General features: G+C 36.1%; 4 protein-coding genes across 4 annotated transcripts; 2 read left to right on the top strand and 2 right to left on the bottom strand.

Annotated features, from left to right (window-relative positions):
* Nucleotides 1-6455: 6455 nt before the first annotated feature.
* Nucleotides 6456-8177, top strand: LOC146147170 (GTP-binding nuclear protein Ran-like). Its single transcript, XM_083386341.1, has 4 exons — nucleotides 6456-6599; nucleotides 7087-7268; nucleotides 7407-7529; nucleotides 7616-8177. Exons 1-4 carry the CDS (start codon nucleotides 6539-6541, stop codon nucleotides 7895-7897), a joined length of 648 nt encoding a protein of 215 aa, XP_083242467.1. The 5' UTR covers nucleotides 6456-6538; the 3' UTR covers nucleotides 7898-8177.
* A 110-nt stretch (nucleotides 8178-8287) lies between these two features.
* LOC146147169 (mitochondrial S-adenosylmethionine carrier protein-like) lies at nucleotides 8288-9333 on the bottom strand. The gene has a single exon (XM_083386804.1). The coding sequence runs from the start codon at nucleotides 9205-9207 to the stop codon at nucleotides 8401-8403; it is 807 nt and encodes a 268-aa protein (XP_083242930.1). The 5' UTR covers nucleotides 9208-9333; the 3' UTR covers nucleotides 8288-8400.
* LOC146147168 (high mobility group protein 20A-like) lies at nucleotides 9279-10285 on the bottom strand. The gene has a single exon (XM_083386803.1). The coding sequence runs from the start codon at nucleotides 10155-10157 to the stop codon at nucleotides 9279-9281; it is 879 nt and encodes a 292-aa protein (XP_083242929.1). The 5' UTR covers nucleotides 10158-10285.
* A 1503-nt stretch (nucleotides 10286-11788) lies between these two features.
* LOC146147167 (2-oxoglutarate and iron-dependent oxygenase domain-containing protein 3-like) lies at nucleotides 11789-12945 on the top strand. The gene has a single exon (XM_083387739.1). It carries the CDS (start codon nucleotides 11850-11852, stop codon nucleotides 12753-12755), a length of 906 nt encoding a protein of 301 aa, XP_083243865.1. The 5' UTR covers nucleotides 11789-11849; the 3' UTR covers nucleotides 12756-12945.
* Nucleotides 12946-17933: the final 4988 nt, after the last annotated feature.

The raw sequence follows: 17933 nt of genomic DNA, 5'->3' as shown, positions 1-17933 counted from the left end.
TGCAATGTCTCTAGTCCCAAGTCCGCAGCTTTGGTTTGTGGCCCGGTCGCAAATAATACGCGAAAAAAATCGAGGTCCACTATACGCTGTCAACTTTGGAGTCTTTGACAAACCATGTCTTCAAATTCTTGTGACGTCATAAATAAGTTACATTTTTATTGGAAAAATACCTACATTGTTAATAATGAGGTCACATTGCTGAACTTTAAAACTAGTTTTAATTGAGCTATTTTAAGTAAGGATTTTTGTGTTTTTTGCCGTATTTAAATTTTTAATTTGCCCCTTTTCTCTTAAAAGGCGGGAATAATCTTTAACCACGTGACCAGTTTCGCAATGAAGTGAAAAGTAAATGTGCACGCATTGTGTGTGTGATGGCGTGGTAGAAGTTTTCAGTTAGTTCCGCGATTATTTGCTCGTTTTGCTATTAATATCGTTTCGTAAAAAAGATTGGGCGCTGGTCTAGAATCCTACCACAATTATTAAATCAACGCAACATTAGGGTGCGAGTTTGGGTGTGGCTGGGGCAAGTATTATTAAATTTATTATTTAATAATAATACTTGACCCACCCTAACCCAAACAAGTGTGTGGTGGTAGGATTCTAGACCAGCGCCAAAGATTGTTTTCATCGCATTTTTACGTAGCTTTTATAACGTAGTTTTTTATTTCGTTTTAGAATATGTTTATCGTAATAAAGGGAGGTTAATCTGGCGCTCGTCTAGAATCCTACCACAACGAACATTATTTTGGTTAGGGTGCCGGTTAGCGTTTGGGTTTGGGTGAGTCCAGTAATAGTGTTAAACAATATTACTTGACCTACCCACACCCAAACACTAACCGACACCCTAACCCACATATTATGCATTGCTTAATAATCATTTCAACGTTGTGGTAGGATTCTAGACCAGCGCCGTTAATCTTGATATACGTTGGCGATTAAAGCAAACAACTTGAATTAGGCTAAATAAATGACTTCGGGCATGTTTTTAGTTATCTTTTAGAATATATATTGTAGGTTAGATTAAGTTATGTTTTTCTTTAAAATCTCCGTCCTCTATACAGCTTTAGGAGGACCTTTATGGATTTGATATTTCGGTGCTGGTCTAGAATCTTAACCACAGCGAAAATAATATTTGGGTTAGGAGGTGGTTTATCGTCTTGGTTTGGTGGGGTCAAGCATTATTGTTTTAATAATACATAAACCCTAACTCGCACCTTAACCCAATAATGGTAGCAATATAAACTTCCAGACAAAAATGTAGACCAAGCGCATATATTTCTAACATAAAAAACAGGTTCATGATTGCATGATAACATTATCAGACAAAATATTGTATCTCATGAAATGAAGTCCCATAGTCCAGAAATATATATGGTTAACAAATAGTTTATAATTATTTTAAAGGGTTAGGGTGCGAGTTAGCGTTTGGTTGAATCGAGCCTTATTGTTTTAATAATGCTTGTCCCACCCAAATGCTAACTCGCACCCTAACCCAATAATGTGGGTTAGCGCTCGGGTAGGTTTAAGCAATATTATTAAATAATAATACTTGACTAACCTAAACACTAACCGACTCTCCAACCCAAATAATGTGCATTGCAGTATTTGTAAACTGTTTTTTTACGTTACTTTCTACAGACCAAATAGAAAGAGCCACTATTTTCTTTATATGAAAAACTAAGCTGACTTAAAGTCTAATACACATCTAGAGAATTGCTTTGTTACTCAGTAGTACAATAAATTACATTATGAGTGAGGTCTAAAATGTATATTTCTAGACTTCAAGATAAACCTATTGATGAACATTCCACATCCGAAATCGCTGTTACCCTTTTGGGCCGCTTTCGCTCACCGAGACTGCATTCTAGTGTCTTTCTGTCAGTGAAATGATGATTTGGTGTAAAACATTGACTATGTTACAATGAAAAATAGCCTTTTTTTGAGGTATAAATTGCAGAATTTTGACATAGATGTAAACCAACAACTATTTGGCAACAAAATAATTTTAGAATACAGTCTGTCAGGTGCTCGGTAACCCGTAATTACATAAAAAATGAATCCTGCATGCATAGAATGGAAACTTCACACATTTATGGGTCAAAAAATTGCCTTGATAATAAAAAAAAAAAAACTTGGAAAATAAATATATAAATACTTCTCACCCAAATGCTAACCCACACCCTAACCCAAATAACTTCCTTTAATTTAATTGTTAATTAAATCTTGGAAAAATGTCTCTTTGGAAGTTATAAACAATATTTCATAGTATTGTTCTGTCACACATTAATATATTGGGTCTCAATGCCTTAAACGAATTGTTGAAAACACTATTTCTCAAACTGGGGTCTGCAAGACAATTTTCTTGGACCGCAAAGCACCTAACAAAAATCAACACAACACTCGTGTAGGCCTAATTGTGGGAAAAAAGACAAAGCCAAACTCCCACTCAACCTTTCACAGGGGTGCTCAAAATTTTTCTTAATATATTACTTCACAAAGGCATCTTACCAGCTTTAGTATTCAATACTTTCATTTCTTGATAAATCCTAAAAGAGTTGGATCCTTAAGTTTTGGGGAATGCCTCCCATGGTTATTTTGATTTTACTTTAACGAATAGGCTTTAGGTATCACTATAATCAGTGGCATATCCTCAGGGGTCCGGGCCCCCCTTTTCATAGGTGATATTATCATTTTTCAGGGTTAAACTAATTGTCTTAAGCAGCAATTTGTTTCTATGTAATTGGGTCACCTGTCTTAGGTAATGTGCGAAACCGAATTCAAACGTACAGTTCCGTTTTTTGTCTCTTGTTTGCACAAGGGTCCACTGTAAACGCAAGATACTTTTTCTCTATCACCTTACGTATTCATTCAGTTTAGCAAGTGTGTATTCAACAATTGATACTGCTTAGTTGAGCCTTCTTTTTTTGTTAAAAACGTCTAGTTGGGCACAGCTAACTTCTCTCTTTTCACTGTTTGCGCTAATATATGATGTTGTCTCACAACCACATTTTTTTAACTGAAGCAGATTCTCTTAAAAGGTGATCCAACTGTGATTGTCATGCTCGATTCAAAGTCTCCATTTTAATATTATGTTTAGGGTGATTATTTTTTTGAATTGTTTTTGCACGTTGGGTTAAAAATGTCAATGTCAAAATTAGTTATTAATTCAAAATTGATTAAAAATGAACAAAAATTGTATAAAAAATTAAAAAAAAAATTTTTCAGCTTTTTGAAATTTTTGTTCAGTTAAATCAATCAACATTTTGTTTTGATTTACAATCAACAAGATTTAACAGCATTATATCTTTACAGCTATATACGGTATAAGCGACCTTGAAGATTTATAGGTGGGCCTGGTTTATCGCATTAGGTTCAGTCCTAACTTCAATTTTTCTTTGGATAGCTGTGTAGTGTGTATATCTGATTTGGACATACGTATTGAACAGTGCATGCCCTGTCTTTTCACCTTGTGATTTGAAAGTATCCTATTTCCTATTAGACAATATGCTAGGTCTTGTTCATTTTCCACAACATATTTCTAAAATAACCAGGTCTTGCTTTTCTTTGGCATCTTTATGACAAAAATGTCGACTAAGATAGTTTTGCATAAACCTAAACAGATTTGTGTCGAGTGTTTGTCAGTAAAACATTAAAAACGAGTGGTTGAAGACGCCTAGATATTAATGCCATGCTTCTTACAACAATGCATTTTAATGCATTTTTTTAGATCAATGTATTCCTAATTAAAATAAGAGGTAAAAAATTATCGCCTAAGTTTAAGTTAACTCAAAATTATTCTCCATGAGCATGTTTTAAGACCACAAGTTTATTGTACAATTGACGCAACTTATTTCTACCAAAATCAATCCTACATATTTCATTGTCTTTGGTTTTTCGCCTGAGGTTGTTACTAAGCTATAACAAAACTCATTTGGCACTTTTTAATTACATGTTGCTAAGTAATTTAGGCCTTTCTATATTGCACAAAGGTCCAAAAATTTTCAACTTAGGAAATGATGTCCTAAATTTTTTGGAGTTCTATTTGCCATCTGACGTTAATAAATAATGATGTCTATAATAGTGACAGGTATGATGTCATAAAATAGTAATTGTAATGACAGCTAAGGATGTTCAAAGTAGATTTCCAAGGTATTCTAGAATAAAGAATCCAGAATTGTGAATCCTAGTTTATTTTTATTAATTAACCTCGATTTTGTTTGGGGAAGGGATTAATCTTAATCTACCCTACAGGGCCCACAATCACAGCAATAAATCACCCAAACAATTTGCTAATATTTGTACATTATAATAAAAAATCTCTCATATGTTTAACATTCTTAACAACTGTCATTTGAAGCAGTTCTGTAAACTGTAATATGTCAACTGTCCAGGTTGTTGCCAAAACTTATATTTTTGCCAATATTGAGTACAATGCAACACAGATCTTTTAGCAATTCAGTCCTAGTTTTTTCAAGCATTGTTGGGTCCTAGTGCTTTTTTTTACTAACATGATGGGATATGCAGTCAGATATTGTACTGCAAAGAATACAAAGTTATTATAACGCTTGATTGACACTAGTTATTAGACAAACGCTTTAAATGTAACCTGGTAGTGCAGTGTCAGTGTTTTTTTGGCGACTAATTACCGCCTATCGCGATAACGTTCGTCTAATAATTAAGTGTCAATCAAGCATTATTGGGCATTCGACTAACGTGTAATGTCTAGTGCGGAGTTGGAATTGCCCCGAAATGCGTTAAGTTGCAAAAGTAATATTACGTTGTAAAACGTGCTGGCCATCTACAAAATGCGCTTTAGGGTTACCTAAGGTCAACTTTAGGCCAAGGTTATGCAGTTATGCACAGCGTAATTGTCAAGATTTTGTTATGTCAATAGTAAGTTTGTATTCTTTGCAGTACATTATTTGACTGCATAACAGATCATGTTAGTCAAAAAAGAAGCACTAAAACCCAACAAAGCTTTAAAAAACAGGACCGAATTGCTTAAGACTTCTGTGTGCAGTGTTTCATTGTAGGCTACTCACTATTGGCAAAAATATAAGATTTGGCAATAACCTGGAAAGTTGACATAATACAGTTTACAAAACTGCTTCAAATGACAGTTGTTAAGAATGTTAAATATATGGGAGATTTTTTTATTATAATGTACACATGTTAGCAAATTGTTTGGGCGATTTATGGCTGTGATTGTAGGCCCTGTGGGGTAGAATAAGATTAATCCCTTCCCCAAACAAAACCAAGGTTAGATAATTTAATAAAAATATACTAGGATTCGCTATTCTGGATTCGTTATTCTAGATTCGAAACCTATTATTCTAGAATACCTTGGGATTCTACTTTGAACATCCCTAGTCACCATTATACAACCTTTTAAATCTGCTACAGTTAAATAAAATGCCGTTGTTTTACCAGTATCCTATATTGTGTCCCAAGCAGACAGCGAGGAACATTAGCTGTGCCTTACTCCACATTTTTTAGCAAAAAAACGAAGTCGTAACGAAAGGGAAAAAATATCCTGCGTTTTCGGTTTGGCAAACAACAGACAAAAAACGGTATTTCACATTAGCTTAAGATGCGTGACCTAATTCCATTGTAAACATTTCAATGTTTGATATCCTTTTATACATTATCACATTTTCAGAGTTAACTGTTATATGTGTTTCTCTTAAGTAATACAGCATTAAAAGTTACTTTTGAAACACAAAATGAACGAAAGCAATTCTAATCTAAGAGAAAAGTTTAATGATCATCTGTCCACCGTTCAGTTTTTTGGAACATCAGCTGAAGAACTGTCTGATGAAATCTTTAACCTTTGTGTAAGATGCTTTGTGGATATGATCCCTTCTACATGTGCATTCCTTCAAGACTATTTCGGAGATATAGGAATGACCAATGACAATTTTAAATCTGGAATACGCACTTTTGTTAAGCTTTTTTATTCTTCACTTGAAACAAATTCTGAAATATTAGTGCAATACCTTAATCATGCTGTATTTAAAATTCCTTCAGCTGTGTTGCTGCAGGATGCCACTATGCGTACAAAATATGAGAATATGGTCAGCGAACAACTTATAGCCATCAAAGTCTTGGATGACAAAATAAAGGAACTCTGGGCTGATCTAAAACTAGCTGAAGAGAGAAAAGCTTTGCTACACCAGAGGCTGGCCAATGTTAATAGCCTTGAAATTAAGTTAAACCAGCAACTTGGGCAAATCACTGAACTCGGCAAGAATTGTGATCAAAAGATTGTGAAAAAATTGTTATCTGAAGTTCCAGAAATCAAGAAGCAACTATTGCAAATACATAAACAGCCTTGATTACCCATATTGTTTATATATATATTACTAAAATATTCATGTCTTATCAATACTGCCAGTGTTTTTGTTTGCATTGTTTATTTTACACACATATTGTATATGTATATTTAATATTAAAAATATGTATATTTTTTGTTACAGAATTAGGTAAATTAACTTAACATCAATTATCTTTATACCAAATTTATTCAATTGTCACCAGTATGAGTTGTACTGATGAAGTTGCGGTTTTCAAGATGGTGTTGGTTGGAGATGGAGGTGTAGGTAAATATTACAACTCTGACAAACTTGTTTTTCAGTTAATATAAAAAATTTTGATGGCTTTAAAGAGTAGTCAATAATTGCTATTTTACTAAACCGGCACTTAACAGAGTGGTTAAGCATCGCATTTATGAATACTGTCATGGATTGTAAAAAAATACAAAAAAGCTTCATTTAATTTTATAACCGTAACCCTGACACCACCCAAAACTTAATGCTTTCCCAACCATAACTTTAAAAAAAATTATAGTAATGCTGGCTATGAAAAACCCATCCTGGTGCTAATAACATGGCCTTTAAATATTTTTTTCATGAAGTGTCTAAAGCTTTGCTTACTTTCAAAGTTATTTTACTGGGTATGAAACTACAAAATTCAGATTTCTGTTTTGAAATGCATATGCTGAGAAGTTTCCCCACTACAGCATCTAGTGACCAGTTTTAATAGTCAGATTGGTTGCATTTGATGCTGTCATACCTTTCTTACTTACAGGTAAAACCACATTCGTCAAGCGCCATTTAACTGGAGAATTTGAGAAGAAATATGTGGCAACACTTGGTGTAGAAGTTCATCCAATTGAATTTTTTACAAACAGAGGCAGGGTTCGATTTAATGTTTGGGACACTGCAGGACAAGAAAAATTTGGTGGTCTTCGTGATGGTTATTACATCCAGGTGATTAGGCGATTATTTTTATTTAATCAAATTACTGATGATCTAACTTTCTCTTATTATGTAGTTTTAGGTAATACTTAATTTTACTTGGGTTTAATTGTTTTTAAATCTATGTTATAAAAATGTTGTTGCTTTAAGGGTGATTGTGCTGTCATTATGTTTGATGTGACTTCTCGTGTGACCTACAAAAATGTCCCAAACTGGCACCGTGATCTTGTGAGAGTTTGTGAAAACATTCCCATAGTTTTGGTGGGAAATAAGGTTTGTTAAAAACACTTTATTTGAATGATAAATTCAGTTTAGTGTAATATGAATTGGTTATTCTAAAAAAATTGCTTCCCACATAGGTTGACATCAAGGATCGAAAGGTTAAAGCAAAGGCGATTAACTTCCACCGCAAGAAGAACCTGCAGTATTATGATATTTCGGCCAAGTCCAATTACAACTTTGAAAAACCATTTCTTTGGATGGCGCGCAAGTTGGTTGGAGATCCCAACCTTGAGTTTGTCAAAATGCCTGCCCTTCACCCGCCAGAGGTTGAAGTTGATCATAGTTTGATGCTGCAGTATGAGAGTGAGCTGAAGCGAGCTAAGGAAGTTTCCCTACCAGACGAAGATGATGACTTATAAACTCTCTGTTACCATTTTGTGCTTTATAACACAGCACACTCCAGGCCACCCCTTACAAATGCGCCAGGCCTTTGTGTCGTTTTATTTGTTCATTAAACATACTGTTATGCTCCTTACAACATTGAATCTTTACCGCCATGTAATTTTTTCTTCTGGGTTAAGGTAGCCTGCTTAGCTCTGTATTGCTTTTTCTGAACTGCCAACCCTGTCCATAACATTTAAATCACAAATCTGTGACAAAAAAGTTCACCCTGCATTTAATAAAAACCAAACTACTGTTGTTTATATCCAATCGCTGTATTTCAGGTTGATTAAAGATACAGAAATATGTAGTCAAACGTGCAACAAGCACTGTAGAATTAGGCCTTAATTTCAAAGGTGAAAGAGATATTTACTTGTTAACATACTACAATGCAAACTCCATAATTTCAGACAAACACAATAATTAGGTTACTAAAAATAATAATATTATTAGTGAGACTTCAATTGTCAAAAAAAAGTCTTCATTGAACAAAAGAATGTATAAGGTCATATGACCCAAGAAAAATGAAGCCTCCAATAGAAATGAGTGCAATTCGTGGAATGACACCAGCAAACAATGCTTGTACACCTTCAGTTTTGTAAATATTTAGTAGGACTGGTATAATTTTACCACTAGCTGCACCATCCTTACTGTTGGCAAGCATTATTCTGGTTTTAGCCACATCAAGTGGTGTTGTAACACCGGCAGCAAATCCTCCAGAGAAGAACCCACATACAGCACTTTGGAGTGGGGTGGCATTCCTGTTATTTCCAGCCATTTTTAGTTTTAAAATTTCCCAAATAGGAAATTGAATTATAGAGAATGGAATTTCTCTCAAAACAGTACTTCTGTACCCGCGATACAGCTCTTGAAACCCGCCTTGTTTTAATATCTTTCGGAACACTTGATATGCTGTTGAACTGCTTCCCACTTGTGCTCTTTGCTTTACGACCTCAACAGGAACCCGAACTCCACAAGCAGCAACCTCTCCTACACTGGCTGCAAACATATTGTGAGCTGACTGAACAGCTAGCGACGAAGTATCCTTGCTTGGAATGATGTTTTTTGTTTTTTCATAAGCAGCAAAAAATACTGCAGCACCGGGAGCTGAGCCTAGGATAACAGGGCCAATCCCAGCATAGAGTTTTTGAAAACCACCAGCTTTAAAGAAACCTGCTTTGCTTTGCAACCGTGTTTTAACAGTATCCACAGGAAACAGACTGATATCAACAGATAATCCAGCCACAGCACCACTTAGCAAGGCGGCTGTCCATTCACTTATTTGCATTTTACAACCAAACAGACAACCTATAACAACATCAAAAAGAAAGCAAATTATGTAATCACACTAAACATTAATCACTTTTTGTCATCTTCATCATTCCAAGTTTCATCAGCTGTTTGAAAATTTACTTTACCCATTACATTTTGAATGGCAGATACAAACTTCTTATTCCCTACATTATCTTGTAAAGCTGCACATGTCTCGGCCATGTAAGAATCTATATTTTCAATAGTGGGATATACATTGCTAGTGGGCAATCGGATGTCTCTGAATGCATCAAGCAACAAGTTACGGAAGCTATTCAGCTTACTTTCAATTTCGTTGTTAGTTTGGTTTTGTTGCTCTGTTTCAGCATTAAGTTTTGCAACAGCATTTTTTAGATTGTCAACATGTTTTTCCAGCAAAATGTTTTGCTTCTCATATGCAGTATTTGCTTTAATAAGCTGGTGAAGCTCACTCTCTTTTGTCTTGTTATAGTCTAAAAATGCCTCTGTGAATATAGGAATATCTGAACCATCTCCACTCTTGGTTTCAGCTCTTTGTCCAGTGCTGGGTGCAGCTGCTCCTATATTTTCATTTTTTGAAGAGGTTGGTGTTTCTTTTACTTCTTTAGATTTGTTAAGAAATGACTGAAAAGCTTCAGTTTGTTTGTACTCTTTTAATTCTTTTAAATATCTTTCTTTTTCCTTCTCTGCCCTGTCCCAATAGTTTTTCTTCTTTAGGTTGTCCAGTGAACTCCACTCTTCTCCAACTAATTTTGTAATTTCAGCAAATGAAAGATCTTGAAATTTTTTTGACAACGCTTCTCGTCGCTCGTTCATAAACATCACATAAGCATTAACTGGACGTTTAGGGGCATTTTCATCTCTCATGGTCTTTTTCCGTTTTTTACCACGTGTCACTCCTTTATTCAACTTGTTATCTTCCTCCGCTTTACTTGGTGAAGGATTCATTTGTATAAACAAAACAGGCAAATTCGCAAACAAAATAATTATTTGTTCTATTAAATAAAACACCAACCATTATTTTCCAAACCAATGATTAACAAAAATGATTTGAATTGTTTAAAACATTTTATTTATTGACAACATCTTGATTTTGGTTTAAATAAAACACATTTTTACCTTTGTGATCTGCAAATTTGTTCAATGAAAATCAATCAATTGAGATTAGCCAATCAATTGGTTTCATTGCTTTTATGCCCAGATTTATTGAAGTGGAATTAAATGCACAAAAACATAAACAAAAAAAAACTGTTAAGGGAGCATCACAATACGATAAAAATTCGAGACAGCGTATTATACATATGGAATATCTTCTTGGGCTTAAAACTAAAACACAATCGTAAACTTTACATCCAAATTGTCAGTTAGTACTCTCACAAAATCAATGCAGACGTCTCTGTAACAGAATTGCAATGCGCACTGCGCACCAATGTTTTTTTGGACTAACCAAACTTCACGTGTTGCTATCTCACAAAACATACATATTTATTTTATCGTAGTTAAACAGTTTGTTATATTACGTTGTCGTTGTGCAGTCGGCGGTAATTATCACGGGTCAGCGGGTACATGTTTATGTGATGCATGCAACGCTAAAAATTTGCTTGGGATTTCTTAAATACCATATTATCTATTGTTAATCGTGTTTACCGATTCTAGCTCACTGATCTCTATGATGTATTTTATGTTGCAATCGTGTTGTTTCTCGAAATTAATCATGCATAAAGTCAGCAAGGGCAGGGCAATGGAGATTTCGGCATTAAGTGCCGTGAAAATGAAATACAGACTGTAAACTTCGGCCCCCATATGTCTGTTAAAACATAGATTTATTTACTTTTGACAGTCGTGAAGTTATTATTTGGGTTAGGGTGCAGGTTAGCAGTTTGGGTATAGGTTAAGCAATATGCTTAAATAATCATACTTTACCAAACCGACATCCTAACCCAAATATTGTACGTTGCTTTAATTGTTTGTTTCAATGCTGTGGTAGGACTCTAGACCAGCGCCGTAATTTGTATGTAAAAGATGTTGTAGGATTATTAAAATATTCATAAGTTCTTGAATCTTTAAATTTGGTAATGCACACCTGTGTTATCTGCACCATATATGTATACTTTTCAAACAAAACATAGGCTAACATAACAAAATATGAAGTATAGGATCAATAGTTCGTATAACCTTTCTGCATTTCATCCACATTTTGAGGTGTGAAGTTTATGTTGACCTGTCACAGAATGCAGACTGGTTCTTCAATATGAAAATTTAAATTTTCTGTCATAAAGAACTTGATGGATCCGATATTCCAGAATAGATAAATAGGTTAAAATAATCATTGAAATTTGCATCTGCTATATATTTGGTATAATTTTAATTTCTTTTGTGAATATAGACATCAATGCAAACTTACTTTCTAAAACCTAATTACCAAATTTACAAACATTTTTACAGTTTTAAATTTTGTGAAAGTTCGTAATAAAGAGCAATATTTTTGCTTGTTCGATTGTCAAACTTGATCTATGTGTGAAACAAAAATGTTAGTCTTATCTCTTCCCAATGCAACATCTTCAGGATGCTTTTGGTTTTGTAAACATTATTTTTTAGAATTAAGATATTTTTTTATATAGAAGTTAAATAACGCTGCCAATGGTGAAAAACAAAGGACAAAGCAAATCAAAAAAAGAACCTCAAGCTCAGCAGAGTAAAACAAGTCAATCAAAAAAGCTTTTGACAGTGGCTTGTGGTATTGTGGTTGTAGCTGTTTTATGGATAAGATCTGAAAATTCGCACAATCTCATTTTTGCATTGCAGAGTGAGACTTACACTTCTAAATCAGAAAATGTAACTTGCTCAAGTGACTACAAAAATTATCCGAAATTCGATAAATGTACCCCAACAAAATTGTGTGGCCGTGGTGTGAAAGATGGTCTTGTAACAGAAAAAGAGGTTGAGGAACTGCTTGACATTGTAAAAAGTGTAATGCAGTATGGTGGGTCACATGGTGGTGCATCCATCCTTGACCTTCACTCTGGTGCTTTGTCTAAAGGGGAAAAATTTATTAACATTTACAAAGTGCTAAGCAATTCCCAATTAAAAGACTTGTTTCCAGAACATGGCTTGCAAGTTTTTAAAAATATAAAAGACAGGGTTCGCCATTTAGTCGCACATCATTTTGGTATTAACCATGAATATCTTTTTCTAACAAAGCCAACATTCTTTTCACGAATCACATCTAAGGAAGCACGCACTCAACATGACGAGTACTGGCACAGTCACATAGACAAAATTCAATATGGCTCGTTTGACTACACTTCACTCTTATATCTTTCTAATTATGGCCAGGATTTTCAGGGTGGTCAGTTTGTTTTTGATGACAGAAACATCACTGTGGAACCTAAACTTGGCAGGATTTCATTCTTTACCTCTGGGTCCGAAAATCCACACCATGTTAAAAAGGTGACCGAAGGGGTTCGTTATGCACTAACAATTTCCTTTACTTGTGATCCAAAACATGCCATAAAAGATGAGCTATGGAATGGAGAGCATGTTTAGTGTAGGTTTTAAGTTTATTGAGGGATGTATGATGTTATTGGTGGTGTTCTAGAAAAAATAGTGGGGAAATAATACTTTTATAACATTGTTAAAACTCTTGTCTTATTCTTAATATCTTGCGAGTTTAAAACTTATTGTTATCAAACTTAATGTTTGTCTATCTTTATCTTACTCAATCACGTTCCAATGTAGTAACAATTTGAGTGACTTTTTTTAGAATACTGTCAGGGTTGTTAAAGGTACAGCACAGCATGTGAGAACATTTTGTGTGGCCCATACACACTTTTGAAAATAGAAAAATAATTATCTATTTAGGCCGCTTTTAACATCGAATGAAATACAGATCCAGCGTTGCGTCGCTTGTAGTGTTAATGGGCCTTAGGGCGGTCTTTCTTGAAGAGATTAGATCAGGGGTGGGCAAATGTATTCAATGGAAGAGCCATTTGAGGAAAATACAAGTACCAGAGAGCCTCAAAATTATTTTAAAACAAAAACGGTAAATAAAAGCAAGTTTAGCAATAATAACAGGATTGCCATATAACAAAATAACACGCACAATATTGATCAATATCAGTCTTTCGTTTTGCAGTATATTTAAGCAGATTAAACTTAGCAAAAGCTTACTGTCAAATGAAATTGCGTTAACTTGTTATTAACTAACTCTTCCGGATTGTATGTCTAGTGTTACGTCATAATGACGAAAGTTCTGGCATTAATAAAGCACATAAAAAGAGAGAAACGTTTATAAACGGTACTCCTGGTAGCCTTTACAATTTTTTTGAAATTTTACGATTCGACTAGAAGAGCGACAAAAAACATGCCTGCAGTTTGCCCACCCCTGGATTAAATGCAAAGCATATAGGGTAAGGCTAAGCAGACACGAGAAGGATGATTAATAGAATACAACAGGAATATCGTTTGACAGGTAAAGTTACCGCAAGACTTCGGTAGAGTCTCTACATGCATATCTGTAAAGAATGATGATGCTTCTTGATCGTAACATTTCTTTAATCTTTCACTCGGATTTCCTCTTCTCTGGTCTGGCAAATCCAGTCGGCAACTGACCAGCTATAATCCCTATTGTATTCGCTTTTCATTGTGAAATGACGTAAGTTCTAGTCCGTTTGAATAAATAGCAAGTCAAGTTCATACGACTAAGTCATTTCCCATTCAAGTTTTTGTCATTAAACAGTAAACTATTAAAATTGGTAAAGCCTTCCAATTAATAACTAGGCCTATACCATAGCGAAGTTCATTAAATCCTTAGACAAAGTTTTATCTCAGTTTTCGTTGTTTTCAACCGCCGTTTTAATGTCTCAAAAGCTACCTTTTCCGATAAAAACAGCTCCCTTACACTAACCGGCCGCATCCGCCGGCATATACTTGGTACAAGCGCGAAAACGTCCGGCCGAGGGCGGCGACGGCAGTTTATAGTATTGGCATTTGTGGCGACCTTAAATACAACATCTTAAAAATATTGTTATGTAGCCAAACTTCAAACAAACTTATTATTGCGTGTCGGAATTATTCCACACAATTTCGATCAGAATTACTGAATTATCTTAATTAAATTTGTATCACGCCAGTGGCGAGGCCCATGGCAACAATTACTACCTAAATACAAACAGTTTTAAGGAAATCGATTTATCTCAAAGCCGCGAGGCATACTACGATATGTTGCGCGATGTAACTCATAAACGATGTCAAGGGCGTCACGCACCTTTTCAATTGAAAGTTTTGCTAATTTAACCAAAATAAACCTAATTTTTCACGTCAGGCGCGACTAGACCCAATAACAATTTCTTTAATTATGAAATTACAAGTTATATTACAAAACCAACCATTATTTGCTCACAGAAATGTATGTCACCCGCTGCACAACGCAGAGGGCTTTAATGGCGGCAGAACCTTAAGTAAAGCGACGAAATCGGTTTACAAGCGTGTGTAGCACGTAAAATACTCGATAATACTGAGGAACGTCACACTCAGCTCGAACCGTATGACGCAACACGAGAAATGCCTAGACAACGGAAAACACCGGAAGAACGTCACACTCGCCTTCAACAAGAGCAACACGTGAACAATTAAGACTCCCCCAGCAAGCCAAAATCCTTAGCACAAAATTCGCTCAATCGCATTTTCCTCGGAGAATGGTCCAGGAAGCAATTAACGATGCAGTTCAGTTAAAAGACGGGCCACGTCAACGTCCGACCAAGAAGAAACAAACGAACCTCGTAGTTTGGCCGACATCTTTTCCGAATTTGCTTAAAACCACTAAAAACGAAAACAAACTGCAGCCCCATGCAATGATAACATATAAACGGCCACCAACATTGGGAAGCATTTTAATCGATTACAAATCTATTGGGAAAACTTCAGACGATTACAGCCCAGCTACTGGAAAATCATCACCATGTGGTAACTGCTGTATGTGTGGCCACTTCAAAGATAGCAAAGGTATGATGCCAACAACGCTCTGCAACCAAGAATGGAACCGTTCAGTTGAAACAGTTTTACCTCGCATAAGATAACCTTTTTACGCAATGGTTGCCGTAAGCACTTCTCTTTTTTCTACTCATTTTTCTTTCCATCGCGTCGTGTTTTGTCTGTGCTCTGCTGCTTTGCATTAGATAGTTTTCTTCTGACAGCCTGATGTTTCGTTTTTAAACTTTTTACTAAACCAATACTGATTCCGTATGTTTTTTACCTTTTTATTAATTTATTAATAGTTTGCTTTATATATTATGTATTTTACTTCACTTGAAGCATGCGGTTTTTATTGCATGTCTCATTAAACTAATTTGCCTCGGCAATCAACCTCACTATTACTTCAATAAGTATTGCTGTTGTCTGATTACAATTCCACACAGTTTGTGTTGGCTATTATGGGCAAACCGGCTAATGCCGGCAAGCACAACCACTCACTGTATTGACTAGACAAGACTGGATATATATTGATATAAGTTTCGCATATACAAGTTGAAAGTTTGCATGAAAGAGAGAAGGCGACAGGAGAAAGCGGAAATGATTTATAACCAGGTACCTTTTTGGCAGCCGGGAACTGCAACAATAACGCGTTCACACTGGTGAAAAACTTTTATCTATAACGGAAGTATGTGTCAAGATATAACATTATTCATGTGTGAAACAGCCGAATGCTCTGTTCTCAGAATGACAGCGAGTGTTTGGTAAAAGGCGTGAAAAAATGACAAATCATAAATCGTAACATATTTGATAAATACACAATCCAATAAATTCCAAATTATCCACTAATTATTACTTATGATGCTACACACTCATAGGAACTGACGATGCCAGCATAGGCGAAATATATATTTCTTTTAAAAAATGTCTTACAATGATTTTACTCTGGATTTTAAACTTTATTGTTTATATACGCGTCAGCGGAACAGTGATCGAACTGTAACTGTCGTGCGCGTTTCAAAGCCGCCATTTTTAGGTAATGATAGTTATTGCAAAACTATTCGCATATTCTAAGACCACGTGCTTAGTGTGTCGTCATCGTTTTTGTGCGTTTCAAATTTCCAAAATCGACCACAACATCTATCTATTAATGTGGAGTAATGCAAAGGGTTCAAAGCACTGATGGTCATAAAAAGGAAAATACCAGCACTTACAAATAAAACATCATCGGAAAGCATAAGCTAGCACACACATTGGGATCCAGCAATTCAGTATTAATCAAGCGAGAAATTCGTTTTTGTAGATTATAATTAGGTAGTTTGTAGCTTGCATTTGCCATTTTGTTACTTTGTCCACAGATAAGTATGTAAGCCACAAACATGAAAATGAAAAGCAGGAAGTTACGTGTGATACGAAACACAGAATACTGCCAAGAAGCGTCATTTGTTGAGGCAAACAGTCTCCTCATCGCTCCAATCATGACAATCCTTCCGCCCATCGCACCACCAACTTGCGTCAACACACTGCCTACCATCAATGCACTTTTTTGCTCCTGGTTTGCAAGTTGTGCAGTTCGTCTCATCGCTCCAATCGTAACAATCCTTCCGCCCATCGCACCACCAACTTGCGTCAACACACTGCCTACCATCAATGCACTTTTTTGCTCCTGGTTTGCAAGTTGTGCAGTTCGTCTCATCGCTCCAATCGTAACAATTTTTCCGCCCATCGCACCACCAACTTACGTCAACACATTGCCTCCCATCATCGCACATCTTCACTTCTGGTTTGCAAGTTGTACAGTTCGTCTCATCGCTCCAATCGTAACAATCCTCCTGCCCATCGCACCACTTGCTTTCGCGAATGCACTTGCTTCCATCATTGCACATTTTCGCTCCTAAATAACAAGTTGTGCAGTTCGTCTCATCGCTCCAATCCTGACAATCGTTATACCCATTACACCACAAAACACAATTGCTCCCATCGTTGCACATCTTCGTTCCTTTCTTGCACAGTGGACAGTTTGCCTCGTCGCTCCAATCGCTACAATCGTTTTCCCCATCGCACCACCAACGTACGGAAATACAATGCCTCCCTTCACCGCACATCTTCGCTCCTGGTTTGCAAGTTGTGCAGTTCAACTCATCGCTCCAATCGTCACAATCATACCGTCCATCGCACCACCGGCTTGTGCCAATACACTTGCTCTCTGTATTGCACATCTTCGTTCCTGGTTCGCAAGTTATTGGGCAGAACCTCTCATCGCTCAAATCGGTACAATGGTTATACCCATCGCACCACGAACTTACGAGAATACACTGCCTCCCATCCTTGCATTTCTTTGCTCCTGGTTTGCAAGTTGTGCAGTTTGTCTCATCGCTCCAATCGTGACAACCATACCGTCCGTCGCACCACCTGCTTGCGGGCCAACAAAACTTCCCATCATTGCACATCTTTGCTCTTTCATTGCAAGTTGTACAGTTCGTCTCATCACTCTTATCGTAACATTCTTCCGGTCCATCGCACCACCCGCTTGCGGGCAAACACAACTTCCCATCATTGCACATCTTTGCTCCTCCATTGCAAGTTTTACAGCTATTCTCGTCGCTGGCATCGTCACAACCTATTATTCCATCGCACCACTTGCTTAAGTGCATACATAACTTCCCATCATCGCACATTTTCGCTCTTCCATTGCAAGTTGTGCAATTCGCCTCATCGCTCCAATCGTGACAATCTGTCTGCCCATCGCACCAC

Source organism: Ascidiella aspersa, chromosome 4, assembly GCF_963924565.1.
Source record: "Ascidiella aspersa chromosome 4, kaAscAspe10.2, whole genome shotgun sequence".
Taxonomy (NCBI): domain Eukaryota; kingdom Metazoa; phylum Chordata; class Ascidiacea; order Phlebobranchia; family Ascidiidae; genus Ascidiella; species Ascidiella aspersa.
Note: the sequence above shows the minus strand (reverse complement) of the source record. Positions and strands in the feature narration are given on the sequence as shown.